General features: G+C 43.6%; 2 protein-coding genes and 1 pseudogene across 5 annotated transcripts in view; 1 reads left to right on the plus strand and 2 right to left on the minus strand.

Annotated features, from left to right (window-relative positions):
- Positions 1-19,250, minus strand: part of NCBP1 (nuclear cap binding protein subunit 1) — a 37,487-nt gene extending 18,237 nt beyond the window's left edge. Inside the window, exons 1-8 of one of the 3 annotated variants that reach the window (XM_058672547.1) lie at positions 18,868-19,250; positions 12,434-12,522; positions 11,426-11,526; positions 9,021-9,177; positions 6,902-7,009; positions 6,456-6,577; positions 5,076-5,145; positions 4,572-4,787 (exon numbers count right to left, since the gene is read on the minus strand). In XM_058672547.1, the coding sequence (XP_058528530.1) occupies positions 4,572-4,787; positions 5,076-5,145; positions 6,456-6,577; positions 6,902-7,009; positions 9,021-9,177; positions 11,426-11,526; positions 12,434-12,522; positions 18,868-18,901 (897 nt within the window). In that variant the 5' untranslated portion in view covers positions 18,902-19,250. Of the gene's footprint in view, positions 1-4,571; positions 4,788-5,075; positions 5,146-6,455; positions 6,578-6,901; positions 7,010-9,020; positions 9,178-11,396; positions 11,529-12,433; positions 12,523-18,867 lie in introns of those variants that run through there. The other 2 variants (XM_058672548.1, XM_058672549.1) reach the window with 2 other exon arrangements.
- The window catches only part of TSTD2 (thiosulfate sulfurtransferase like domain containing 2), a 136,880-nt gene that overhangs the window by 93,455 nt on the left and 15,986 nt on the right, over positions 1-27,439 (plus strand). Inside the window, exons 1-2 of one of the 2 annotated variants that reach the window (XM_058672551.1) lie at positions 19,340-19,430; positions 25,436-25,650. In XM_058672551.1, coding sequence (XP_058528534.1) covers positions 25,486-25,650 — 165 coding nt within the window. In that variant the 5' untranslated portion in view covers positions 19,340-19,430; positions 25,436-25,485. Of the gene's footprint in view, positions 1-19,339; positions 19,431-25,435; positions 25,651-27,439 lie in introns of those variants that run through there. The other variant, XM_058672550.1, reaches the window with a different exon arrangement.
- On the minus strand, positions 22,913-23,056 carry LOC118759966 (U2 spliceosomal RNA; annotated as a pseudogene).

Here is a 27,439-nt window from a genome sequence, read left to right on the forward strand (position 1 = left end):
AAGGCCTTAGCAGTCCCAAATGTAAACTCAATTCTGTTACATTTAGATCATCACTTAAAAAAATTTCTTTATTTTTATCTGAAAGGAAGATCTACAGAGACAGAGAAAGAGAGAAAGATCTTTCATCTGCTGCCTACCTCCCCAAATGCCCACAATGGTCAGAGCTGAGCCAAACTGAAGCCAAGAGCCTGGGGCATCTTTCTGGGTAGAGAGGCCCAAAGATCTGAGTCATCCTCTATTGCTGCCCCAGTTCACAAGCAGGGAACTGGATGGGAAGTGGATCAGGTGGGAAACAAACTGGCACTATATGGGATGCCAGCACTACAGGCAGATTACTTTTAAAACACCATGCCAACCACAATAACCACATAATTGACTAGAAGTATTTTATTTCATATGGAATATAGCAAAGCAAGTAGTTAGGTACTATTTTTGTATATGCAATTGATTATATAGTAATTTTTTACTGAGATCACACAAGAAATTTCAATCACAAGCACCTTCAAAAATGACAAAGGGTAGCAAAGAAACTCAGACTTGACAGAATTTTCAAGTTAATGGAAATTAAAACTTAAAAAATTCACAGAAAACCTGAGTCATGAAAAAACTGCAGGGGGCTGGCACAGTGGCTCAACACGCTAATCCTCCACCTGTGGTGCTGGCATTCCTATATGGATGCTAGTTCATGTCCCACCTGCTCTACTTCTGATGCAGCTCCATGCTAAAGTCCTGGGAAAACAGCAGAGGATGGTCCAAAGCCTGGCAAACCTGCACCCTCATGGAACACCTGGAAGGAGCTCCTGACTTCAGAACAGCTCAACTTTGGCTGTTGTGGCCATTTGGGGAGAGAACCAGTGGATGGAAGAGATATCTTTCTCTGTCTCTCCTCTCAGTAAATATGGAAAAAAAATCAGGTATTTTAAAAAATTTTCAAACAAAAATAAACCTGTCTTAATTCCATCTACTCATGAAAGTTTTAAAGTAGCCTTGCAGGTGGTAGTTCTCAACTAGAGACAAGCATGCCCCAAAAGAGACTGGCAACAAAAACTTATCTGCTCCCATATGTCAACTGTGCTGAGGTTGAATACAACTTTGCTCCCTACTGCCAGGGACACCCAGGTAAGCGACTCTTGAGAACACACAGGCTTATACCTGTGCTTGTTTCTTGGCAGTCATTTTAAGACAGTCATACAAGTGCAGATACAAAACAAAGTACAACTGATATATACGTATACATTTTTTGAAGATTTATTTATTTTTATTGGAAAGGCAGATGTACAGAGAGGAAGATCTTCCGTCCCATGATTCACTCCCCAAGTGGCCGCAATGGCTGGTGCTGCGCTGATCTGAAGCCAGGAGCCAGGAACTTCTTTCTGAGTCTCCCATACTGGTGCAGGGTCCCAATGCTCTGGGCTATCCTCGACTGCTTTCCCAGGCCACAAGCAGGGAGCTGGATGGGAAGCGGAGCTGCCGGGATTAGAACCAGTACCCATATGGGATCCCAGCGCATTCAAGGCGAGGACCTCAACAGCTACGCTACTGTGCCGGGTGCAACATATCTGTATTTTTAAATCAAAGAATTAATACCAAAGTTTAAAGAAAATCTACTGTCTCTACACTTGATTTCACAATTTAATATGTATATTTAAAACAGTAAAGTCAGTTAATAATAATCTTTGGGCTTTTTTTCTGAAATGAAAAATACTCTTAGTATTAGATGCCAATATTTGGGTGTTTGGCACTAGGCTTAAGATGAAACTTGTGGGCCCACATTCCATTGAAGGTATACCTCTGCTCCAGACTCCAGGTTCCTACAAAAACACATCCTGGGAAGACACAGGTAATGGCTTAAGTAGATGGGTTTTGTCACCCAGCTGGGAGCCCCAGCCTTCACCACCCAGGCCAGCTGTTCTGGGCATGTGGGAAGTAAACCAATCAAGACAATCTTGGGTTGAATGTTGTGTCAGTGTCCACTTGGGGTGTCCAAATCCTTTATCAGAGCACCTAGAATCAAGTCCCACCTGTGCTATAAATCTAGCTTCAAATATTTGGGTTCTTGACACCCACATGGGAGAACCAAATGCAATCTGTTGCAGGCATTTGGGGAGTGAATCACAAGATGAGATGGCATCTTTCTTCCTGTAACTATCTCAAATAAGTAAAATTTTAAAAAAGAGATAGATAGGGTCCAGCGGCGTGGCCTAGAGGCTAAAGTCCTCGCCTTGAAAGCCCTGGGATCCCACATGGGAGCCAGTTGTAATCCCGGCAGCTCCGCTTCCCATCCAGCTCCCTGCTTGTGGCCTGAGAAAGCAGCTGAGGACGGCCCAATGCATTGGGACCCTGCACCCGCGTGGGAGACCCAGAAGAGGTTCCAGGTTCCCGGCTTCGGATCGGCGCGCACCTGCCCGTTGCGGCTCACTTGGGGAGTGAATCATCGGACGGAAGATCTTCCTCTCTGTCTCTCCTCCTCTGTGTATATCTGGCTGTAATAAAACGAATAAATCTTTAAAAAAAAAAAAAGATAGATAATATATTGAAAAGTAGATATTTCTCTTCTCCTGGCAAGCAACCTTAACTAATAAGAAACATAGCTAAAATTATCAAGCATTAATGTGTCAGGCATTGTTTTACATACTTCATGCATTAGCTATTATTATTAAGATGTAGTATTTATTTATTTGAAAGGCAGAGTAACAGGCAGAGAAAGGGAGATCCCATCTGCTGGTTTACTCTCTACATGGCTACAATGGCTGAAGTCAGAAATTGTCTACATTTCCCATACTGGTTGCTATTTTCCAGTGCTTTTCATAGGCACTTTAGCAGGAAGCTGGATTGGAAGCAGAGTAATCGGGCCTTGAACAGTAGCTCTGGAATAGCAGTGCCGCAGAAAGTAACTTAACTTGCTGTGCCACAAGGCCAGTCCCATGAGTTTATAATTTAATCCTCTTACCAATATTATGAATGCATATCACTACCATTTCTTTAAATGAAAATAAGGTGGTGCTGGTGCTGTGGCATAGTGAGTAATGCTACTGTCTCTGGTGCTGGCACCCCAAACGTATACCAGTTCGAGTCCCAGCTGGTCCACCTCCACCCCGGCTTCCTACCAATGTGTCTAGAAACACAGTAGAAGATGGCATAGGTCCTTGGGACCCTGCACCCATGTGACAGACCCAGAAGAAGCTCCTGGCTCCTGACGCTACCAGCTCTAGCTGTTGTGACCATTTGGGAAGTGAAGTGGCTGAAGACCTCTTTCTATAACTGCACCTTTCAAATAAAGCATAGAGAAGTAAATAATCACCCAAGAGCACAGAACTATCATCTGACTAACCAGGATTAAAACTCACAGGAGCTGGTGCGGTGGCCTAGTGGCTAAAGTCCTCGCCTTGAACGCACCAGGAACCCATATGGACACTGGCTGTAATCCCGGAAGCTGCAATTCCCATCCAGCTCCCTGCTTGTGGCCTAGGAAAGCAGTCGAGGACAGCCCGATGCTTTGGGATCCAGCACCCATGTGGGAGACCTATAGGAAGTTCCTGGCTCCTGGCTCCAGATCGGCGCAGTACTGGCCACTGCAGTTACTTGGGGAGTGAATCACTGGAGGGAAGATATTTCTGTCTCTTCTCTCTATATATATCTGACTTTGCAATAAAAATAAATCTTTAAAAACAAACCAAACATAGAGTCCAGCATCTTATTGTCCCGTCAAGTTCAACGGCTTCTTAGGTATACCCTCTCTGGTCTGATGACAGAGCCAGCAGAGTATCATCCCAGTCAATTGAAAGCTCCAACATACCATCAGCAAAAATTTACATCATTATGGAATTAATTGACATAGTAATGAGTAACCAATATGTTAAAAGTAAATGCGGGTTCCCAGCCACCTTCTGTGACCACCTCACCTATACTTCAATTTTAGTTTATACACAACATATAACATTCAAAACATAACATGTTATACATAACATCATATCATCTTAAATTAAGGCAAACATGTGGTATTTAACCTTTTGGGATTGGCTCATTTCCCTTAGCATTATGGTTTCCAGTTTGGCCCATTTGGCCACAAAGAACTGCATTTTGTTTTTTTTAATAGCTGAGTAGTATTCCATGGAGTAGATGAACCATAGCTTTCTTATCCAACTTGAGCTGTGGTTATGCAACAAGGTGGAGGAATCCACCATGGTGGGAGGGTTTGGGGAGGGGTGGGGAGAACCCAAGTATCTATGTAATTGTGTCACATAATACAATGTAATTACTGAAGTTAAACAATAAATAATTTAAAAAAAAAAAAAAAAAAGAAAGAAAGAAAAAAAAAAAAAAAAACAAAAAACAACAAACCAAAAAAACCCCCTCAATCTAACTTGGTCCTTAAATCTACACTATTCACCTGTACTTGTAGATACTAAACATGATTTTCTGCATAAAGAGATTATATCATTCACTGAATCAAAACATGGACCTTCTGATATCAAAAACAAGCCAAAATGCTATCTCAGGCATAAATCAAGCCAGACTAAATCACCCACTCAACATACTTGGGCTCTTTCTAGGAACTGGGAGACACATACCTCGGGGTCATCCGTATAATCAAACATCCTGAAGATGACCCTTGGCATGGGGTACGTGGAGTCCTCCGTGTGTGGAGGTGGTGTGAAAGGAGGCAGGTTGTGCTGCAGTGCTTCACACAGGATGCTGTCAAAGGCAAGATAGGGTCTTAGGATGTGCCGTTCCTGCCAGCGATCCTTTTTCAATTTCTGAATCTGGGCCCACAGGCAATCTAAATACTAAAGAAAGATTATTTTTAAATAATTGGTATAAATAATGCTTCAACCAAACCAAAAATCATGACCTTCTAAAATACAGATACAAAAGTTAAGCTAAGTTGCTATTACACAATTATAAAACAGTGCTCTTTTCACTTTTAAATTGAAAGACTCGTTTTATAAAGTCCACCTGGAACTATTCATCTTTTCAAAAAAGTGGGCATATGAAGTAAAAATATACAAACCCCAGAAGTAAGAACCTATTCAAGAGCTGACTGTGTGTCCCAACTGTCTGAAGCCTTAATTTACCTCTTCTTGTGGATGTGGTTTATCAGCAGTCCATACTTGTAACATGGGCACATGAGTCTTCTGGCGTCTTCTAAACATAAACAAAATATCTACATTCAGGCTTTCATAAAATACAAAAGGATATGCAATGACATTTTTACACATTAGATCAGTACAGATCAACACTTTGGATACTACTTCATCCATAGATATATCTGTACTTGTACATAAAGACATATACAGAAAAATATTCATGGAAATATTGAAGTCACTAAAACAAATCAAAATTGGGTGTAGACTAAAGGAACCACAGTATGCCCAACATGAAATACCATACAGTTGTTAAAAAGAATGAGTTATATACTTTAATGCTACAATCTAAGTTATAATAAAATAAAGTTCTCGAACAATGTTATACTGGACTTCTATTTGTATAAAAACAGTCTATATATGAAGTATCACTAACAGAAACTGATGTAGCAACAAAAATCACTAAAGCAGAAGACATATACTACCACAATCATGCTGCTGGGCAGCCAGGCAGAAAGTCAGTATTAATGCCCACTGGTCTTTCTTTCTTTTTTAAACTTATTTTTCATTGGAAAGGCAGATTTATAGAGAGAAGAAGAGACAAAGAAAGATCTTCTTCTGCTGGTTCACTCCCTAAGTGGCCACAACAACTGAGCTGAGCTGATCCAAAGTCAAGAGCTAGGAGCTGGGGCCCAGAACAGTAGCCTAACTGCTAAGGTCCTCGCCTTGCACGGGCTGGGATCCTAATCCTGGCAATCCTGCTTTCCATCCAGTCCCTGCTTGTTGCCTGGAAAAGCAATGCAGGATGGCCCAAAGCCTTGGGACCCTACACCTATTTGGGAGACCTTGAGAAGACTCCTGATCAGCTTTGCTCTGGCTGTTGCAGCCACTTGGGGAGTGATTCAGCAGATAACTGCTTTCCCAGGCCACATAGAGGGAGCTGGATGGGAAGCGGGGCTGCTGGGATTAGAACCGATGCTTATTTGGGATCCCTATGCGTTCAAGGTGAGGACTTTAACCACTACGCTACAGCACCAGGCCCACCATAGTAATTCTTATGCACAAAAACATTTCAGGAACTATTTCAGTAAGTTGTTCTGTGCCTTTACAAACATGAGCAAAACCAGTTAATAAGGAGCTCTGTTGCCAATTCTCATACACTGGCCAAGGAAGCAGATGTACTCAATTACTCTGAGGTCTCACTGAGTTACCTCAACAGAAAGAATGAGGTTGCCTAGAGGACACTTTCAGGGATGCTACATTTATTTTTGAGCAACGAAATTCAAATGATTATCATTAACACAAAACATAACACATTCGTCTGTAGGATATCCTTCATCCAAGTAAGTACTCTATGAGTTATGCTCTTACTTAAGATAGCTTTCAGTGTTGGCAAAGATGCGGTCCATCTCTGCATCCTTCTTTTCGTACAACTCCTTTCCAACCCAAGGCAAAGATGACAGAAACGCATACACATACCAATCCCGCCGCACCTAAAGGAATGTTGAACAGCTGAGTTAAAAACATGTACAAGTGAATTAACTGCATTTTCTGGAGTGAAATCCTCTGGCAGCTACTTAACAGGGCTCCAGAATGCCATCTGGTGAGTCCAAGGCATTTCTGCATGTGCACTTCTGACTTAACACAATCATGAAAATTCATATACGGACGTCAGAAGAACCGACCAGGAAGTCAGCTGACCTAATTTTTTTGTTAAGGATTTATATGGTGATAATCTTTTGGTTATTGTCAATGTGCCAACACAAAAATATTCCTGGTGCAATATGGACAAGACTCAGCATAAGGGGTTCTCTCACCTGAGGCACATCATCTTCCTGAGTTACGCTTACAAAATTTTCAAACATAGCAACCATTGATGGGGCAGCGATCACATGACAATTCACAAGATCAGACAAAAAACGCACCTGTTGGGGCAAACAATTTCTGCTATTACATCTGAATATTCTTTGTAAATTTCAAAACAATCTTGCAATAGTCTAAACCAGGAGTCTGAAGAGGGCTGCGTCTTGCCCACTCTGCTTTTTATATGCCCTGTGGGTTTAAGAATGTTTCCAGGTTTTACATGCTTGTTAAAAAGCAAAACAAAACAAACGAAAAAAACAAGAGTATTTTCTAACACCAATCACCTGAAATTCAAATTTCAGCATCTGTGAGTAAACTATCCCTGAACAGCCATGCTCCTTCAGTTACATGCTATCTCTAGTAGCTTTTGTGCTACAATGGCAGTTGAGAAGTTGTGATAGAGGCTACACAAAGAGGAGGAAACCCAGGAGTTTACAAGTTTTCACGCTATATTACACTAAGAACTATAGTACACTAAGTAAATATTCTGGCTACTTCACCCCACAAAATCCTTTCCTATTTGGCTCCAATTTTCCAGAACTATGAAAATGAAAATTATGTAATATATATCACTGGGTGTCCTTTGTGTCTCACATAGAGGGATGATTCCTACACTAAGAAGTAACAATGCTCTAAAAATTAGTGACAAAGCAAATGGGCTAAAGCGTCATAAAGCAGGTAATAGGCTGGGTTGTAACAGAAAGATAGTCTGCTCAAGTAGTGAGCAAGTAGGGCAAGGGGCTCAAACCGAGGTGTGTTCAGAGATCTGCACTTGATCTTGCTATAGCTGCAGAGCACAGAAGGGAAGGACAGGACAGAGCAAAAGATCAGGGCAGGCACCTTAGTCCCACCGCCTGATGATGGCCCACTTCTCCCTGATGGCATACTTTCCTGATCACACACCTCCAACACACGTGTTTAGGACATACAGTGGATCACTTTCAACTTGGAAGGTCTAATTTCATTTAAAATAAAGAGTTCTAAAATCTGCTTTCTGGGACCTAGGTGTCTAAGCTCGTCCCATGGGCACAATGGAAAAGAGCTGAGGTTTGTAACGGTAAAATCAACATGGGCTGAGCCCTGTTACAGAAAGATCACTCAGGTGCCACTGTGGAAAAAATGAAAGAATTTGATTTTTCAGACGAATTAAAGGGCTCTTCATGAGGCTTACAAAGGGGGTGGTGTTAAGCATGCTAGAAGCCTTTGAAGAGGAGAAGAAACAAATGTGAGAAAATTAGGAGGCAGAACTGCAGCTTGGAGACATGGCATGAGGGATGAGGGGAAGATAAATGGTAATGCTCAGGTTTCTAGGTGGGTTATCAGGTCCAGTGGCTACTGTGTGGAGCTGAGGGGATCAGAGATGTGACAAACACGTTAATTTAGGGATTTCTAGGTAAGCTATGCAAAGGCTTTGCAGGGAGCATTTGAAATACAGGTGTGGTGCTCAAGAGAAAGATTGGAGTTGAAAGCAATAGTTAGATTTGGAGGGGGAAAAAACGGGTGGCTTATGAAGCTATAGAGTTAATGAGAGTATTTTAGGAAAAGTGTTTAAAGGAAGATGACCCAGTAAAATGAAATGAGGAACAGAGGAAGGTGACAGACACCACAGAAGCCAAGGCTGAAGTCAAGAAGCTCATGTTATAGGGAGGCCAACCAGGATTCTGAGGGGAAGCAAGCCCCTGGATTTGGTATTGAGCTCTGTGGTGCCTTTAAGGAGAACGGTTTTAAAACAGCACTCACTGTTTCTCTGAGAGAGAGAGAGAGAGAAACACGTAAGTTGGTCAGAAGTTATTTTTTCTTTCCATCCCAACTTCTCAATAAAACTCAACAATACAGACAGTGGGTGTTTGCTCTCACAGCTAGTACACTGGTGCTCCACATTAGCATGACTGGCCCTGATGCAGCAAGTAATGATTCTGGTGACTGGCTTCTGCCCCCACATGACCAACCCTGTCAGACTTCCTGGGTCCCAGCTTTGGCCCTCAACCCCAGGCACTGTGGGGATTTGTGGAGTAAACCAGCCAAGGGCAGCTCTGTCTCTCAAACGTAAAAAATACAGAAATAAAAGCTTACCAAATACACAGCTTCATTATAATTGTTTGCTTTCAGCGATTCTTTCAGTTGACGGATCATGGCTTCTACAAATTCTCCACCGAAGTTGTAATTCCTGGCATTCAGCAGGCCAACCAAGGTTGTATAAATGGTCAACTTCTCCGGCAGCAGACGTGCACTGATTTGAGAACCAGTACAGGAAGACCCCAAAACAACTGTATTATGTTAGGTTACAGAATTTCACATAAATGTTTTATCATTTCATTAATTTTGTATCAGATCAACTTTTTTGTTGTTGTTTTTAAAACTATTCCACAAAAAGCCTATGAGTCCTGGAGAAGAGCTGCAAATGTGAACTCTGAATTTTTCATTTTAATTCCTGTTAGTTCAACAATTTGGAAAGCAAAAAAGTTTAGTCATCAAGTTATCCCACCACTAAATTAAGACCAGTTATCCTTCAAGTACATTCAGCAGAACTCAGGAGCAGTTCCACTGACATGATTTTCATGGTAATGCACTTATGAGATGCTGGGTGCAACAGCACTGAGTTTTAAAACTAAATGAACTGATTAAGGGACCAATTCCACTTTGAGAAATACTACTCTAGTCTCTTGTAAATGATACAGAATAAAATCAATTGCAGCTAAGTTCCCATCAGTTAGGTTGTTGGATTCTTAAAATGGTACTTAAGTGGAGTTACAAACTGTCTATACCTCAAATGCTTACTTCATTCTTGACTTCGTTAAAAAATACATTTGGAAAGTAAAAAAGATTACAACAATAAGCCTATAGAAGCAAACGTTGTGTCATAATTCAGTCAGTCTTTAGAAATAAGTTCCAAAAGCACAGCAATGAACTCTTGAGATAATTCAGTAGATTTATAAACCAAGATACAGGTTTTCCTAAGGTATCTAGCACAGCATTAGGGACAATTTAGGTTTTCAAAATACACTTGTGATAAAGATCATGCTCCCCAAAGCATCCAATTAAAAATCAGTGCTAAGCAATATTGGTCTATCCTTAAACACAGCCTCCAACATATAAATGCTATTTGCTGTTACCAAGTTAATTTTAAAAGAGAAGCAGTCTTTTGGATAATTACAGCTAAGTAATTTCGCTTGTTTGTTAGCCTAAGGTATGCTTTCTGAAAATTAATTGAATTTCTCTTAAAATTCTAAAGCAAATTAACTACAATTTCAACAGTGAAGGGTTAATGGGACCAGCACAATGGATCAACTAGATGATCCTCTGCCTGTAAGCACTGGTATCCCATGGGGGTGGTTTGTGTCTGGGTGCTCTACTTCCAATCCAGCTCCCTGCCAGTGGCCTGAGAGAGCAGAGGATGGCTCCCACGCCTTGGGACCCTGTACCCAATGGAAGACCAGGAAGAGATTCCTGGTTCCTTTCTTTGGATCAGCTTAGTTCCAGCTGTTTGGGTAGTGAACCAGCAGATGGAAGATCTTTCTGTCTCTTTTTGTCTGTAAATCTGCTTTTCAAAAAAGCAAACAAAACGAAACTTACCCCTCCCCCAAAAAAACAAACAGTGAGAGGTTAAAAATGAAGTCCACTAACTGCATATACATTTTTAAGACTTGAAAATTAACTGCATTAAAAAAATAACTAGGAGCTATAGGGTGGCACAGTGGGTTTAAACTGCTACCTCCAATGCAATGACTGCCAGTTGCTCCACTGATCCAGTTCCCTGTTAATGCATCTGGGAAGGCAGCAGAAGTAACCGGGCTCCTGCACCCACATGTGAAGACAGGACACAATCCTGGGCTCCATTCAGTCTGGTCTACACTCGGCCATTGCAGCCAAGTATATGAACCAGTGAATTAAAGATTTTTCTCTGTGTCCAAACAATTGAGAGGAATAAATGTCTTGTCTGAAAGTCTAGATCGCTATTTCCATTTCTGAGAGACTACTTCAGTAACTGATTTTTCCCAGTTCAACATCCTCACCAATCAAACGTGGTTATCTGTTCTAGCAACCTAACTCAGAGGTAACGTCTATTTCCATTTCTAAAAGCATTTTCAGGCTTCCAAGAGGAGCTATGACTTTCATTATCAGCTCTCATTCTTTGGTGCTACCAACTAAAAAGTAAGTTGGACTATTTTATATATTTACAGATTTTATACATTTATACAGATATTTAAAAAATATCCCCAGATGAGAAAATGTCTATATTCTCATTTAAAAAGTCAACCCCTGCCAAGGTTCTAAGAAAATAAAAGATACTCAATTTTAGTCCTATTTATCCTAAAGAAAAGGAGTCCAAAGGGCTAATCATTTCATCTGCACAGATTTTCCAAGAGAAGGAAAGCTGTGACATAATGCAGCATAAACACATTTTTTAACATTTCGCAAAGCAGTTAAGAGTAGATAACACATTATCACCTGTATTCATAAATCTTTTGCATACATACACTGTACAAAGAAGCCTTAAGATCTTGCTCTTGTAGTTAGGAAGATCAGCTTCTAAAACACCAGCCAAACCTTCCAGATTGCTCTCCAAAGAGCAGGCACTCTGCAGAAGACATCACAATAAATAACTGTCAACTATTCTGTAACTGCTGAATTAAACTTAAGTTTTCTAGATGATCATAAACAAGTCCTCATACGTATAAGGCACCACATCAGATTTAGCATTAATTAATTCAATTATTGTTCCACAGAAATCCATGAAAATATTTTTTTAAAAGTCAATTTACTATGGCTCTGCCACCCTCAAGCTTCTCTGCTAAAAGCTTTGTCATATAAGCAAGGTGGCAGGAGTGGCAGGCATTTAGGTCACAGGGGTTCTGTTCTCATGAATGAATTAGTGTGGGTCTTGTGACGTGGGTTGGGTCTCACAGGAATGAACTAGTTTTCACAGGAGCAGGTTGGCATAAAAGAGCAAGTCAGCCCCTCCCTGGGGTCTTGCTTCTCCAGCATGTTGTGATACAGCCATGGGGGACCTAGACACATGCCAGGATCATGCTGCCCGGACAAGCCAGGCACCAGCACAGTGAGCCCAACACATCTCTTTTCTATAAGCTACTCAGCCTCAGGCATTTATAGCAACACGAAATGGACAAAGACACAGTGTACGACAGTGAAGCAACAGAAACAGGAGGACACCATGGGCTCTATTCCATCTCTCATAACGTACCACCTGACTGAGCAAATTACCTAATTATCCAGGTTTTGTGAATTTATAACTGAGAGGACCATTGCCTAGGCCTTTTCAAGGCTTACATTCTATGAAAATTACCAACTACTCAATACTCCATTATCTGAATTCCTAGGATTACAACTTATATCAGTTTTGGGATACAGACGCATAGTAATGCACATTTGGTCCCAAATTTAGAAAATCAAGTTTTTAGCTGCAGAAACTAATCAGACAACTACAACCTTAAACCATCACAGTCTGTGTCCTCTGTGGTGCATACCTTTTCTCCTACTTTGCATATTAAAGATTCCAAATGATCTTCAGTCTCGTTTGCATCAGAGGCCTTTCTCCTTTTGTGAGGTTGTCCACCTAAAAATCCACATAAAAATTAAATCAGCTGATAAATTTGCTATCATATAAATTCTATTTCAATTTTGTAGGTTATAATCTTTTCTACAGGGATGTTTTTACTTAGAGTAGAAGCTCTTAACTGGTCCTCCAATTCTCAGAGTAAGCCATATCAACCAACAGTCTCCTGCATACAATAATTCTGCCACAACATGCTAAGCTCTAGCATTTGGTTCTATGACCATGGGCATCAGGTACAGCTTATCCCAAACAGAATCTACTCCCAATACAGTACAAAGTTCTAAGCACGGTTTCAAACAGAGATAGATACCATTCACTCAATATCTGTATGATTCGTTTTAACTTGCTGAGTAATCATTGATCTTAACTCATTCAGAAATCTTGAAGGACAGGGGTTAGCTTAGCCATTAAGACACAGATTCAGGCAGGACCCTGTGACTAGGAATAGACACCAGGCTGTGATTCCTGAGCCCAAGTTCTTATTCATGCAGACTCTGGGAGGCAGTACCAATAGGTCCAATGTCACATCACGTGGGAGGACCCAGACTGGGTTCCAAGCTTCCCACGTCTACCTGCCCCAGTCTCAGCAAATCCAAGCACCTGGGGGGCGGGGGCGGGGGACCAGCAGATGGGAGTTTGCTTTCTATCTTGTCTCCCTGTTTTTCAAATTGTTTTTTAAAAAGATATTCTTTTTAAGATCTACCATTCTGCAATCACTGCCAATCATCTGTCCCTTTGATTACTAAAGAATTCAAATAGAATAAAAATATGCAACAAATCAATCTCGAGCTCTAGCCTGTACCTGCCACTATCACTGCTGATGAGCTCTTATTTTAACACACCTGTCTTAAACAATTTTATGCAATAATAGCTTCACGATTTTAAACACTATTAAGTATGGAACATGATGCTGTTGCTACATAATGTAGGCTAATTTGCTAATACAATTCAACTTCCAGCTTCCACCAGTTAAATGATTAGGACTGAAAGCTTGATGGCCGAGGCAGCAGTCTATAAATGTGCTGAGATGTGCATCAATAATGAAACCTACATAGGGTAAAGGACGGTGTAGTAGTAGCAAGTCACAAATAACTTCAATTTTCTTGGATCTGAACAGCCAACTATCTGTATTACTCTCAACTACTTTTACAGTTTATAATTATTTACTTTTTCTGGAACACTTGGCTTTAAACTACAGTGACTCTCATGAACATAGCACCAAGCTATTCTAAGATGGCAGAGTTGAGAGCCTCTTCAGTGACTGGAATGATTTTCAGATATCACACAAAATAAAGCTGAACAGAATCAATCTTCCTAACTAGAGGAAATTGGAGAGGTATTACATGAAGTTATTGGCCCAACTCCTTAATTACCATTGTAAATCTGACCTTGGAAGGTCAATATGCAGTGTACCAGATGAGCTATGTCCCTGGAGATATCTGCCTTACAAAGCAGTGGACACGTGTGGCAGAAGGACAGTAATCTTAATTCTAAGTCACAGATGCTGTTACAGTTCTACCACTTGAAGCTCCAACTTGCATAACAAAGGTCTTCTAATTTTCAGAACTCATTCATTCACTGGAAATAACCACTGCATATTTGAAGCAATGTTTATATAAGCCATCAGCCAAAACATGTGAAAAAGCCTTCCTCTGGAGCAGTGTCTCTCAGCTAGCAGCAGATTTTGCTCCCATTGGACAGGTGGCAGCAATCTCTGGAGATGCTTCTAGTTACGACAACTGAAGGAGCACAACTGGCCTCCAGCATGCAGGAGCCAGGCATGCAGCTGAAGCTGCCATATGGCACAGGACACCTCCCAACAAACCACCACAGTGCTGGTGCTAACAGGATACAGGTGAAGTTTACTAGCTGGATGAGAGCAAAGTGCTTCTTCAACCTCACACTGTTCCCTGCTCTCCAGCCCATCTACTCTGCTAGTTCCTTATCCCACCTCCCCAGCCTTTCTAACTTGAATATCCAGGAGGCTTGTTCCATTTTGTAACCAGACTCCAGTCTTCAAAGGTGCCCTTCCAGGCCCCCATGAAAGTCTGAGAAGACAGCACTGCAGGGAGGAGGTGGGATTCTTCAAGAAAGACAGAAAACATGCACAGCCACATTTCTCAACTGTGAGTCTTTCTTATATTTGGCTAAAACGAAAGCTGGATTTGTGTAGAGCACAAGAGGTGGCAAAAAATAAGAGAAGCCATCCCCTGAGAACACTGATGCACAGGGAAGTACAGACACATCCTCAACAGTGAGAAGAGGTAAGGAGAACATTTTAGGAATAACATTTTGATATTAATAGCATGTTTTCACATACCCTGAGGAGAATGGATCTATAGTAGCTCTCCAAACAGAATACTTATATTACTATGTAGAAGTTTCACAATGTAAACTATATTTGTAAATTACCACTTGAGTCTGACAAGCTTGGCTAATACAGAAAAAAGCAGATGGCTGTTAAAATTCATTGGAAAGGATTTTACTAGATCAAATAATCTTTCTCCTGGGCCTGGCATGGTAGCCTAGCAGCTAAACTCTCACCTTGCATGTGCCAGGATCCCATAAGGGTGCCAGATCTAATTCTGGCTTCTCCACTTCCCTTCCAGTTTCCTGCTTGTGGCATGGGAAAGTGGTCAAGGACTGCCCAAAGCCTTGGGACCCTGCACCTGCGTGGGAGACCTGGCAGAAGCTCCTGGCTCCTGACTTTGGATTGGCTCTGCTCTGGCCATTGCAGCCACTTGGGGAGTGAATCAGCAGATGGAGAATCTTTCTCTTTGTCTCTCCTTCTCTCTGTAAACCTGACTTTGCAATAGAATAAATAAATCTCAAAAGGTAAATAAAATTTTCTCCTATAATACAATCCCACTTTCATTTGGATATACTGTACTACCACTTACATCCCTATTAGAATTAGATGTACTAAAGAAACTCTACTCACAAAGTAGAAAACCAAAACCAGCTCTAAAAAGCAACACAAACAGGAGACAATACTGAGTTCTGCAGGTATACAAGAGGTAGCGCATTCATTGCTTCTGAAGCAAACTATGCTCTGCCCCCAACAACAAATCTCTATTTTTTTCCATCGCTTAGTAAAAATCAGTCAAATAGATGAAGATCTAGTTCTAGGTAGTTTAACCAGGGTTAATAATGAGCGCTTGAGAGGACTACAATGTTAAGATCTGGGCCAGGGACATTTCATTCAGTTTTCAGCTCCTCTTCAAGTTCTCCATCTCTAAAACTCATCAAACTTGTTCCCCTAAATGTAGCATTTGGCTATAATTTTTTTAAAATCCCCCCAAATGCTGAACATCTATTATATGTGTATTCTACGCTCACTGTAAGTTGGTCAAGTTTTCAAAAAGGAATTCAAGAGTTAAGCTGAATTGCTGGCAACTACATGAATTACTTTGTTCAGGACTTCTCTTTCCATCTACACAAATTTACACAAACCTTGCTGTTACAATCTTTGTTGTTCAGGATTTTATTTGAAAGGTGGTAGTGGGAGAGGGCATGGATCTTCCATCCATTGGTTCATTCCCCAAATGGGTGACAATATTTAGGTCTGGGCAAGGGTGAAAGCAATCCTGGTCCTCACCAGTATAAGTCAAAGCATGAGAGCACTTGTGCCGCCGGGCTGCTCAACCGGCTAATCATCTGCCCGCAGCACCAACATCCCCTATGGGCACTGGCTCATGTCCTGCCTGATGCCCTTCTGAACCAGCTCCCTGCTCACATCCTGAGAAGGCAGAAGAGGATGGTTCAAGTCCTTGGGTCCCTGCATCCATGTGGCAGACCCAAAAGCTCCTGGCTCCAGATTGGCTAAGTTCCAGCCACTGTGGCCATTTTTGGGGAGTCAACTAAGCAGATGGAAAACCTCTGTGTCAATCTGTCTTTCAAATACAAAGAAAAGTTAAAGAAGAAGAAAAAGTGAGAAGCCAGGACTGGAATGCCCCAATCTGGGATGCCTGTGTTGTAAATGGCAGCTGCGCCCTCAGCACAACAATCTCTTAAAGCCCATTGCTCTAAATCTCTGCTGAGTACAGACAACTGTGCACGAGATGCTGCACTACTCCTGTCCGTGTTCTGATAAACCTCCTACCACTTCCCTCCTACTCCATCTGATCTGGCAACACGAGCCTCTGCTGTTTTGTGACCATGACAAGAACGCCATGGTGGGTCTTGGCATGCAGCTGTGGGTCAATGCTTTTCCTCACACGGTTACAGTTACGTGGCTTGCTCTACTGCCTCCTGCCACTGTCAGAGGCCTTTCCTGCCCAAACTACAGAAACAGTAACTTCCACCAAGGCAGCCTCACCCCCTTCAACTTCCTTCACTTTTCTCCACAGCACTTGCTACTATGTGATACATTGTACTTTACTTGTCTTCCCACAGAAGGGAAGCTTTCCCTTTTATATTACCCACTGCTATGTTGCAATTAGGAGGTTGCAATGAGTAAAGGTTGGCAGCAGTGAATAAGTGTTGCCCCTTCATATCCACCAGGTTCCAAGCCCTGTACCCATACCCAAACCCACTCATGCTCAAGTTCCTTAAAATGTCATAGTATTCTCACAAAATTTACCCACTTTTCAATCACCTCCAACTACCTCTACTACATTTACAACGTAAATGCTACTAATGTATTGCACTCATGTAAACACTGCAACACTGTTTAGAGAACTACAAGAAAAACAGTCCAGTTACATTCTGTACTGACCGGAGTACTCCCAAATACTTCCCACCCTTGGCTGAACTCCCGAATGGTGGACTCAAGGATATGGAGCGCCAACTGTATTCAGTCAAGCACAGAAAGGCAGGACAGTTGTTGGCTCACAAGAGTGCCAATCCAGGAAGGCTTGCTGCTCAGCTGTGTCTACTTAGTCCGGATAAAGTTCCTAAACAAGAACTAGGAGGACTTGAGTGTGAAAAAGCTAACTCCAAAGAAGCAAAGCAAGCTTCCCAATAATTGAGGTATCTTTCTCCATGTTTACACTCCAGTTCAGCAGACTGCCCTCTCCCTCCTTCCTCTCCTCCTCCCTTAGGGATGCCCTAGGTGGGAGGACTCAGAAAGCACAGAAGAGCAAAGGAAAAGGGGAGAAAAGATTCAAATTCTCTAAAGTTCAGCAATGATTTTATGCATTGGTTTGGACTAGCCTAATGAGACGCCCTGAACGTGTAGTTTCTGTGTCCTGTGCAGACTACACGGAGGCTCCTGTCAGAGTCGAGTTCTATCTATGGGACACAAAGTGCTGGACTGTTCTCACTTGTTTAAGGACTATGCTAACCCCTTAGTCTCCAGATCCTTGGAAGTCAGACTAGAATACCCTCCCATGTCATGCCCTGGTAGAAATCTGGCGTTTGCCTGCTACAATGAAACACAGGTAACAGGGGTGCGGGGATTTTGTCAGCATCCAAGGAAACACAAACTTTCCTGAAGAAATTATTCAGCCAAACTTTCCTGTCCCCCGCCCCTCATCTTCTTAGCATCTGCCAGCATCTCTCATCTCTCCAGCATTAACCAAGAATAAAATCAGCAAATATCCCCCTGCGAAATTTTGGCCACGTGTACGATTTCAGTTTAACACAAAACCCACAAGCAGTAAGCATCAGTGCTTTCCCAGTACGAAGGAATCTTCTGGAAGGTGATACCATCTGGACAAGATCACAAAAGATCGAGTCTGCTCTGAACCTAAACCCTGAGTTCCAAAGTCCGGAAAGCCCGGCCACTAGGATATATACGTGAAATTAGCAATACCGGGATTCCTTAACCTTCGTGTGTGTGTTGCTGGCGCAGGGTCAAGTGTGCATGTCACACAAGCACGCCCATTTCATTTTTGTGATGCCAACAGTGCGGTCTCCCGTCGGAAAGGACACGGGCACCCCGACCTTCAGATGGGTTCCCAGCACTGTCGACTACACGAGGGACATGGGCCAACTGGCCAACCCTAACACCACGTGTCTCTCGCGTGTGGGTGAGCACCAACTCCTTTCCTGCTCTTTCGTCAGATCCCAGGGCCGGTGCGGGGGTGCAGAACCCGAACTCTACGTCGCGGCTTTGTTCCCTCCGTCCCCATTAAGAGCTCTTTACAGGGAGGCAGGTTGGAGAGCTGAAACCAAACCCCGGGACCACCGGACCCCAAGAGGCGCCGGCGCACAAGTGGGCCGACCCTGGAGCGGGGGAGGACTCACACCCCTGAGAGTCCCCTGGAGACCGGACGACTACCTCACAACAACTGGGAGCGCGCTTTGCGGGCGGCCACCCCACGCGCCTCCCGCCTCCGCCCCCCGAACGAACGTTCCCCGGGAGCCCGAGCCCCCACACCTCAGGAGGCCGGCGCCACTCACCGTCGTTCTCGTCGCTGTGCCGCCGCCGCGACATGCCGCCGGCCACTCACGGCGTTCCGGGCCGACACGCCAGGCAGGAAAACTCCGCACGAACCGTCACGGGCCCGGCGTCCAGTGCGAGGACAGCGGCGAGGCGCGCAGAGCGGCCGGCGCGCAGGCGCACTCGCTGCACACGGCTCCCGGAAGCGCCTCGAGAGGCCCGGCCGGGTGGATCCGGCGGAATCCGGCCCGGGGGAAGGCGGCGTCTAGAAGCTCTCGGGGTGCACGCGCTCTCTCTTGGGGTTTTCTCCGCCTTCCGCTCGGGGTCGTTCCGAAGCCCCCAGCTTCAGCGAGCCAGACCCGCGGAGGATACTCTCTGAGTCGCCGCCTCAACCCGCTCGGCAGCGCGGCTCCTTGGGGGTCTTCCCAGCGGCCCTTGCGCTCGCCTGGACTTCCGGAGCGCAAGGTGACGTCCTGGGCCCACGTACCACGCGGCGGGGCTCGCAGGACCAGGGGCGGTAACCGGAGCCAGGCGGAGACACCGGGGACGAAACAACAGCTCGGGAAAGAAGCAGGACTGCCGGGTACGCGTTCCCGTCGTTCCGGGGGCCCGGCTTCTGGCGGCCCCGGACGGGCGTGGGGAAAGTGGGGCGGAGCAGCCGGCCGGGGCGTGGCGGGAGGCGGCGCCGTCGCACCTGCGGTCCCCGGGGAGGGAAGGGCGGGTCCGGACGCAGCGGGAGGCTGCTGGCGGTGTGTGCTCCGGGGTGGTTGGTTTAGGAAGGAACGTCTCCTCCTAGGTAGTTATTGGGTGCCTCTTGATGTGCCCAGCGTACGAACGGCCTTTTTTGCTGACTGCCGAGTCTTAGCTCGCGGCCTCGTGGACATGTCACTCTCCAGGCTTAGCCTACTCCTCCCTCAGTCCTTAAAATTGGCACCGTCCATCCGTTGCTAAATAACATTTATGAAGGAGTTGCTGGCAGGTCCTCGCTTTTTTTTTTTTTGTCCCCCTGCAACACAGGTTAGCCGTGAACTTTGCCAGCTCTGCTTTGGAAAGGAATCCAGGAGCAGACCTGGTGATAATCCTTTGTTTAAAACTCCAGTGACTTTCCATTGCAAACTTGATAACGCGACGCCTGTGGTTGTGCCTGTATCTTTGTGCTCCAGCAACCCTTCTTCCTGTTCCTCCAGGAAATCCAGCCCTTTCCAGTTTGGAGAGCTATGCTCACGGCTTTCTTTACCTAAATCTGTATTTCTGGCTTCTCCTGGCTTAGGCTTTAGCGCCAGCATGAAATGCTTAGTCAGCTCTTCCCCGGCAATCTGCATGCTGTTTTGTTCAGAAAAGTATTGGTGAACAATAATGTTCTAAATGTTAACCAATATAGAACTTTCTGTGTACCAGGCAAAGTTGTTTTCTTTCTTCCTCTTTCAAGTTCTTTTCATTTTTATTGAAAAGGCAGATTTATAGACAGGAGAGACAGAGAAAGATCTGAATGTTGGTTCACTCCCCAAGTGGCTGCAATGGCTGGAGATAAGCCAATCTGAAGCCAAGAGCCAGGGACCTCCTCCAGGTCTCCCACATGGGTGGAAGGTCCCAAGGCTTTGGGCCGTCCTCGACTGCTTTCCCAGGCCACAGGCAGGGAGCCTTAAGTGAAATGGAGCAATCGGGACACAAGCCGGCACCCATATGGGATCCTGGATAGCTACTGAGCCATGGCACCAGGCCCAGCAAAGAGAGCTTTTGCCTGCTGATATCTGCCCTAAGTAGTCACTGTGGCTAGTGCTGGCCAGCCTGAAGCCAGGGACTCCATCAGTGTCTCCCAGGTGGGTGGCAGGGACCCAAGCACTTGGCCTATCCCTCCACTTTTCTCCAGGCACGTTCGCAGGGAGCTGGATGGGAAGCAGTTCCACTGTCACTTGAACCTTGGCTCTGGCCTGCAGCAGCTGCCCAAGGGCCAGGATGTTAGCCCTTAGGCATTCATTGAAAATGTAAGCATGAACAGTAAAAAGCTGCTTTCTTGGAACTGGTACTCCAGTGTCCATGCAGGAGTGGACACAACTAGTGCAGCTGCTGGTAGGGAGCTCAGGGTGAGGAGTGGAGCAGGAGAGGTGGAGGAAGGGGCTGTGTGACTATGTTGGACACCAGCTGATAGACTGAGCAGAACCAGTCTTTGGTGTGAGCGTATTTTTAGAGAGCATCTAGCTGCCCCAGAAGGCAGGCAGCTCTTTGCAGTGTTTCAGGTTGTTGATGCCGTGCAGTTTACCTGCTTGTGTTGCAGAAGCAAATCTGATAGGATTCTCTGAGGGTCTTGGGTGGTAATAGGAAAGTGAAGAGTTTGTTGTCTGAGTAGCAGGAAGATTGATGAAGAGCAAGTTTTTGCGGGGAGCACATTAAGTAAGAATTTGTTTTGCACAGTTGTGCTGGAAATTTGAGTTAGCAAATTGTTGAATATGTGGCTTTTTGGTTCAAAAGAGAGGCAGGGTGGCAGATAAAAATTTGAAGGATGTAATGTTATGTACATATGTATGTTTCCCTTTATGTGTATTAAACCCCCTCCCCCCCCTTTTTTTTTTCCTGGATCTTGAAGAACTTACAGAGATGGGGCAGATTATATAATAAACACACACACTCATCCCCAGGCTTTAGGAATTTCAATTTACAGCTAATCTGGTTTCACCTGCATTACTTGCTCTTCCCCAATTGTTTTGAAGCAAATAGTATTTTAGGATATTGCTTTGGGATGAGCTCAGCCAGGAAGTGAATATTGCCAGAGCAGGTAAGCATGCAGAAGTGGGATGATGTGGAAAAACCAGCAAAGGAAACTGAGGCAGTGGAGCCTATCATTGTTTCCTGCTTGTTGTTATTTTTGAAATTTATTTTTTAAAGATTTATTTATTTTTATTACAGTCAGATATACAGAGAGGAGGAGAGACAGAGAAGAAGATCTTCCGTCCGATGATTCACTCCCCAAGTGAGCCGCAACGGGTCGGTGCGCGCCGATCCGAAGCCGGGAATCAGGAACCTCTTCCGGGTCTCCCACACAGGTGCAGGGTCCCAATGCATTGGACCGTCCTCGACTGCTTTCCCAGGCCACAAGCAGGGAGCTGGATGGGAAGTGGAGCTGCCGGGATTAGAACCGGCACCCCTATGGGATCCCGGGGCATTCAAGGCAAGGACTTTAGCCGCTAGGCCACGCTGCCGGGCCTGAAATTTATTTTTTAAAGATCTATTTATTTTTATTTAAAAAAGCAGCTTTATAGAGGGAGAGAGATCTTCCATCCACTGATCACTTCCCAGATGGCCAGAGCTGAGCTGATCCAAAGCCAAAAGCCTCTGAGTCCCCAGCATAGGTGCAGAGGCCCAAGGATCTGAGCCATTCTCTGCTGTTTTCCCAGACTGTAAGCAAGATGCTAGACCAGAAGTGGAGCAGCCAGGGCTCACACTGGCTCCCCTTTGCAAAAGAGGCATTGCAGGCTGCAGCTTAACCTGCCAAATGCTGGCCTTGCTGGTCGATATTTTATATATGTTAGCTGCTGCTGCTGCTTTTTTTTTTATTATTGGAAAGGCAGATATATACAGAGAGGAGGAGAGAAAGAGGAAGATCTTCTGTCCATTGATTTACTCCCCAAATGACCACAACGGCCAGAGCTGCACTGATCCAAAGCCAGGAGCCAGGAGCCAGGAGCTTTCTCCGAGTCTCCACACAGGTGCAGGGTTCAAGGCTTTGGGCCATCTTCAACTGCTCTCCCAGGCCACAAGCAGGGAGCTGGATGGGAAGCAGGGCCACATGGATTAGAACCAGCACCCAAATGGGATCCTGGCGCATTCAAGGCAAGGACTTTAACTGATAGATTATAAACTGATAGACTATTGTGCTGGCCGGAGAAATACCTGTTATAAAAAAATGCATGGATTAAAAAATATTTACACTTACAGGTGGAGAGTCTTCCTATATTGGAGAGTGCTTCTTGGAGACCCTTCCCCCCCAATCACTTTATTGCAAAAATCAGCTCTGAATGGATCAAGGACCTAAATCTGCACCCAGAAACCATTACACTATTAGAAGAAAACAAAGGAAGCACTCTTCAAGATAAAGGAATTGGAAAAGACTTCTTAGAAACGTCACTAAAAGCCCAGGCAGTCAAAGCCAAATTAAACAAATGGGACTATATCAAACTACACTTGATCTTAGCCAAAAGGCCGAGAAGCGATTGGACTATATTAAACTAAAAAGCTTCTGTACAGCAAAGGAAACGATCAACAAAGTGAAGAAGCAACCAACAGAATGGGAGAAAATCTTTTTGTGCTAGACGACCCATAGGCACCTAATATCCAGAATTTATAAAGAACTTCAGAAACAAAACAACAGCAAAACAAACAACCCTGTGAAGAAATGGGCAAAGAAAATGAACACACATTTTTTTAAAAGAACATATTCAAATATCTAGTAAACATATGAAAAAATTCTCAGGCTCCCTAGATGTCAGGGAAATACAAATGAAAACCACACTGAAGTTTCACGTAACTCCAGTGAGATTGGCCTATATTCAGAAATCTACTAACAACAGCTGCTGGTGTGGATGTGGGGAGAAAGGCACCCTCCTTCACTGTTGGTGGGAGTATAGGCTAGTATTAACACAATGGAAATCAGTATGGAGAGTGCTAAGAAACTGAAAATTGACCATTGACCTGCCGTATGACCCAGCTATCCCGCTTCTGGGAATATATCCAAAGGATGTGAAAATTGCATATGAGGAAAGGATCTGTAATCCTAGATTTATAGCAGCACAATCTACAATACCAAAGACATGGGAACAACCCTAATGCTCATCCAAAGAGGAGTGGTTAAAGAAGCTGTGGTACATCTGCTCCATGGAATGCTACTCGGCCATTAACAAGAGTGAAATTATTTGGTTTGTAACCAAATGGTCCCAACCATAGACCAGTATGCTTAGTGAAATAAGGCAATCCCCAAAGGAAAAAATATCATTTGTTCTGATCTAAGGCAACTTTCATGTAAAATACAGGATCAATAACCTTTTCAATATTGGTTTTGTTACATCTCAGGGAACTTGACATTTTGTTTTTATTTTCATCCCTTCAAAAAACTTTTTTTTCCTTAATAATTTACTCACTTGTGTAGCATTGTTAATTTGTAATTATTAGTAATTATTATCTATAATACTTATATAGGATGTTTATATTTTATAAAGTATTAAATTACATTTAATTAAACTAAATGAATTATATATTATAATGTAATTATTAATTACACAGTAGCATTGTTTGCTTCAAGATTGCTTTTGATTTTTATTTCTTCAGTGACACATTGGACATTCAGTAGTATGTTATTTAACTTCATGTTGTTAATTTTCTGTTTTTTTCTTGTTGATTTTGTTTTATGGCTCTTCATTTAAGGGGATGCATAGTAACTATGTGATAGGGACTGTCATATTCAGATGTGAAGGTAAGGTGCAGTGTATCTCTATTTCCAAATCAAAGGTGGAATCCCAATGAAACGGTTTAATATCTTGACAGTAAAGGTTGTTGGACTCTGCCATTATCCATGCCTACAATGTTGGAATACACTTAAATAGCAAAATGATGGATTTATGACTGATCATGAAGGTCTGTACTATTGTAATGATATAGGGGAAATCAACGGTGGGGTTGGGGTTTGAGGAGGGGCAGAGGGAAATCCCAGAGCCTGTGGAACAAATAAATTACAAAAAATTTACACTGAAATGAACTGAACTTTTAATTCCCCTTTCCATGCACTTTTTAAGGTAGCCTACCTTCTTGTGTAAGGCCTGTATGTATGCCTCTTCTAGTGCTACAATGTATTGATGAGGGAATTAGAACTCAGCTTGTCCAGGTTCCAACACTTGCAATAGCTGCCACCACAAGGCAAAGCCCATGCTTTTCTCAATGTTCCTATTGCCTGTTAGTATTTTTTCACTTGCAGCATTTGCATTAATAAAGAAAGAATGTAGTATGTTGGCTATATTGTGTTCATTTTGACAAGAGTTGACCATGGTAACAATTTTGTTATTTTCCCTGGGTGGTAAAATGGTACTGTCATGTAGCTTTTTAAGGAAAAACATTTGCCCTTCCTTGGGAGACTAAATATTCAGAACTGGTGATACTAGCAAAGGACCTGCTTGGTTTCATGTAGTGCTGTTGTGGTGTTCCTCCCCTCAATGCTTGCCTGACTTGCACCTCAAGGCAGGTTTTATGCTCAGATACTGCTGCCCCAGAAAGGCTTTGCCTTGCAAACAGTGGTTTAGAGAGCCCTGGCATCACTTTCTCCTTATCCTGCTGCTTTTTCTTTGTACTTCTTTTCACCATCTGATTTAAAGAAAGAAAAAGCAGTTTACCTCTCACTCAAGGAGATAGTTTACTGTCATATATTGCCAGCATTCAGAACAGTGCTGCCCAGCTTTGGCTAGATACCCTTCAGTACTGTTTACTGGCTGGATAGCTCGGGCTACTAGGCCTTTGCTGGTTTGCGTGGTTGATCAGCATCATGTTTACTTCAAGAAGTAATCAACAATTTTTGGTATTGTTGTTCTGCCTTACTTAAATCCCTAGGACGTACTTAATCGTGAAGGGACTCGACCACACGACTGACGTTCGACCAGATGCCTTCCTCTGCCTCACCAGATCAGGGAGAGGACCTGGAGGCCTGTGTGTTAAGATTTTCTGACCTGGATTTGAAAGAGACAAGTCTTAGTAGTCCCAACAGCAATCTCAAAGCAGAGCTGGATGGCAGTACCAAAAAGAAATACCCGTTTGCAAAGAAAAAGGTAACATTGCCTTCTGTGTTCCATGATCTTGTATATGGTTAAAACAAGTCTAGCTAGAAAGAGCTGCTTATCAAGACTGTTCTGGAAGGGAGGAAGGGAATGTCATCATGTTCTTTGAATTGTATTTGCCAGCCATGTTGAATCAGTTAGAAACTTACTAAAAATAAGTTCAAAGCAAAACAGACTGTCCTCTAGCTCAGCATGCGATATAGGCAGGGCATTCTGTAGTGGTGGCAATTCAGCCACAGGCAAAGGAGCATCACGGGTAAGATGGAGCACTACAACAGTTAGGTTAATGTGCCTGAAGGTTAGTGCTGGACAGGTGGTCGGGGATTCTTGCCCCGCCCTAAGGTGATGGGAAGAAAACCAGGAATTGGAGAAGCTGGTTATAAGCAGAGCAGGCAGCTGTCATCTTGCGAAGTTGTAAAACTCAGGGCTGCTGCTGAGCCTGCTGGCTTAGGGAAGAGTTCTGATCTCAGGGCTGGAGGCATGGCAAAGTAGCCAATAGAGGGCTAGTTCAAGTGCTGCTGCTCCAGCTCCCTGCTAACACACCTGTGGAAGCAGCAGAAGATAGCTCAAGTCTTTGGGTCCCTGTACCCATAGCTTTAGCTATTGTGGCTATCTGGGGAGTGAATCAGAAGATGGAACATAACTCTGTAATTCTTATCTTTTTTTTTTTTTAAAAAGGCCTGGCAAGGTATCTTAGTGGCTAAAGTCCTCAGCCTGTATGTGCCAGGATCCCATGTGGGCGCCTGCAAATATTTGGAGGAAGAGCATCCCAGGAATGCTCATGGTTCAGAAGCCCTTGTACTGTGTGTAAGTCAAGGCCATGAGGCTGGAAAGGTAGCTGGTGAAGTGGATGTGGTGGAGATGGCCTGCGTTATTGTAGACTTTGGAAGATTGTAAGGAGAGAAATGACATCATGTGGTGTATATTTTAAAAGAATCATTTGTCTGAGTGGAAAAGAATTTGGGAGATTGTGGAAAGAGGGAAGCTAGGAGGCTATTATAATAGTTCAGGAAGAGTTGATGGTGGCTTGGATCAACAAGATGGTAACAAGGGAGATGGGTGGTGAGAAGTGATTGGACTGTGGGTATAGTGCAAATGACTTGGATGTAGAATTGGGAGTGAATTGATGATGTCCCATTAATGTTTTTGGTTTTAATATGCCTATCAAGAGTGGCTAATTGCTTGTTGACCCTAAAATATGTGTTAGTGCCTGAGACATCAAGTCTTTGCTCATTACTTTTATGAATTGTCCTTATTTATTAATTTTAGACTGAGCTGCAGTGGCAGATTGATTGATTGATTGATTGATTGGTTTCAACGCATTAGAGAAAGGGTTGGGCTTGGTGGGTAGTTGGGGGAGAAACATTGTCAGTATGCAGGTTTTCAGGGCCCCAGGCTGGATTACTGTATAGTCCTCAACACCATATCTTCCAGGGTCTTATCCCACTAACTCTGAGGAGGAAAAGAGCCTGGAGGAGTGTGTGCAAGGGAGGTTTTTATTGACCAGAACTAGATATTCCATATGTCACTTCCATGTATACCCCATTGGAAAGAACTTGGTCATACAGTCAAGTTTTCTTGCATAGAAGGCTGGAAAATAGTTTGCCCAGGAAGAAGGGGAGGTAGATTTTGATGAACAGTAAACTTTCCATCACCTCTTGGCTGCCACATCAATTTTAGAACAATCCTGTCAGGTACCTGAAGGATCCTTGTTATATATTGACTATAATTGTATTAATTAGAAACTTTTATAGTTCCTTGTCTTTTTGTTTAGGTGGGG

The sequence above is a fragment of the Ochotona princeps genome, chromosome 14 (genome assembly GCF_030435755.1).
Source record: "Ochotona princeps isolate mOchPri1 chromosome 14, mOchPri1.hap1, whole genome shotgun sequence".
NCBI classification, from domain to species: domain Eukaryota; kingdom Metazoa; phylum Chordata; class Mammalia; order Lagomorpha; family Ochotonidae; genus Ochotona; species Ochotona princeps.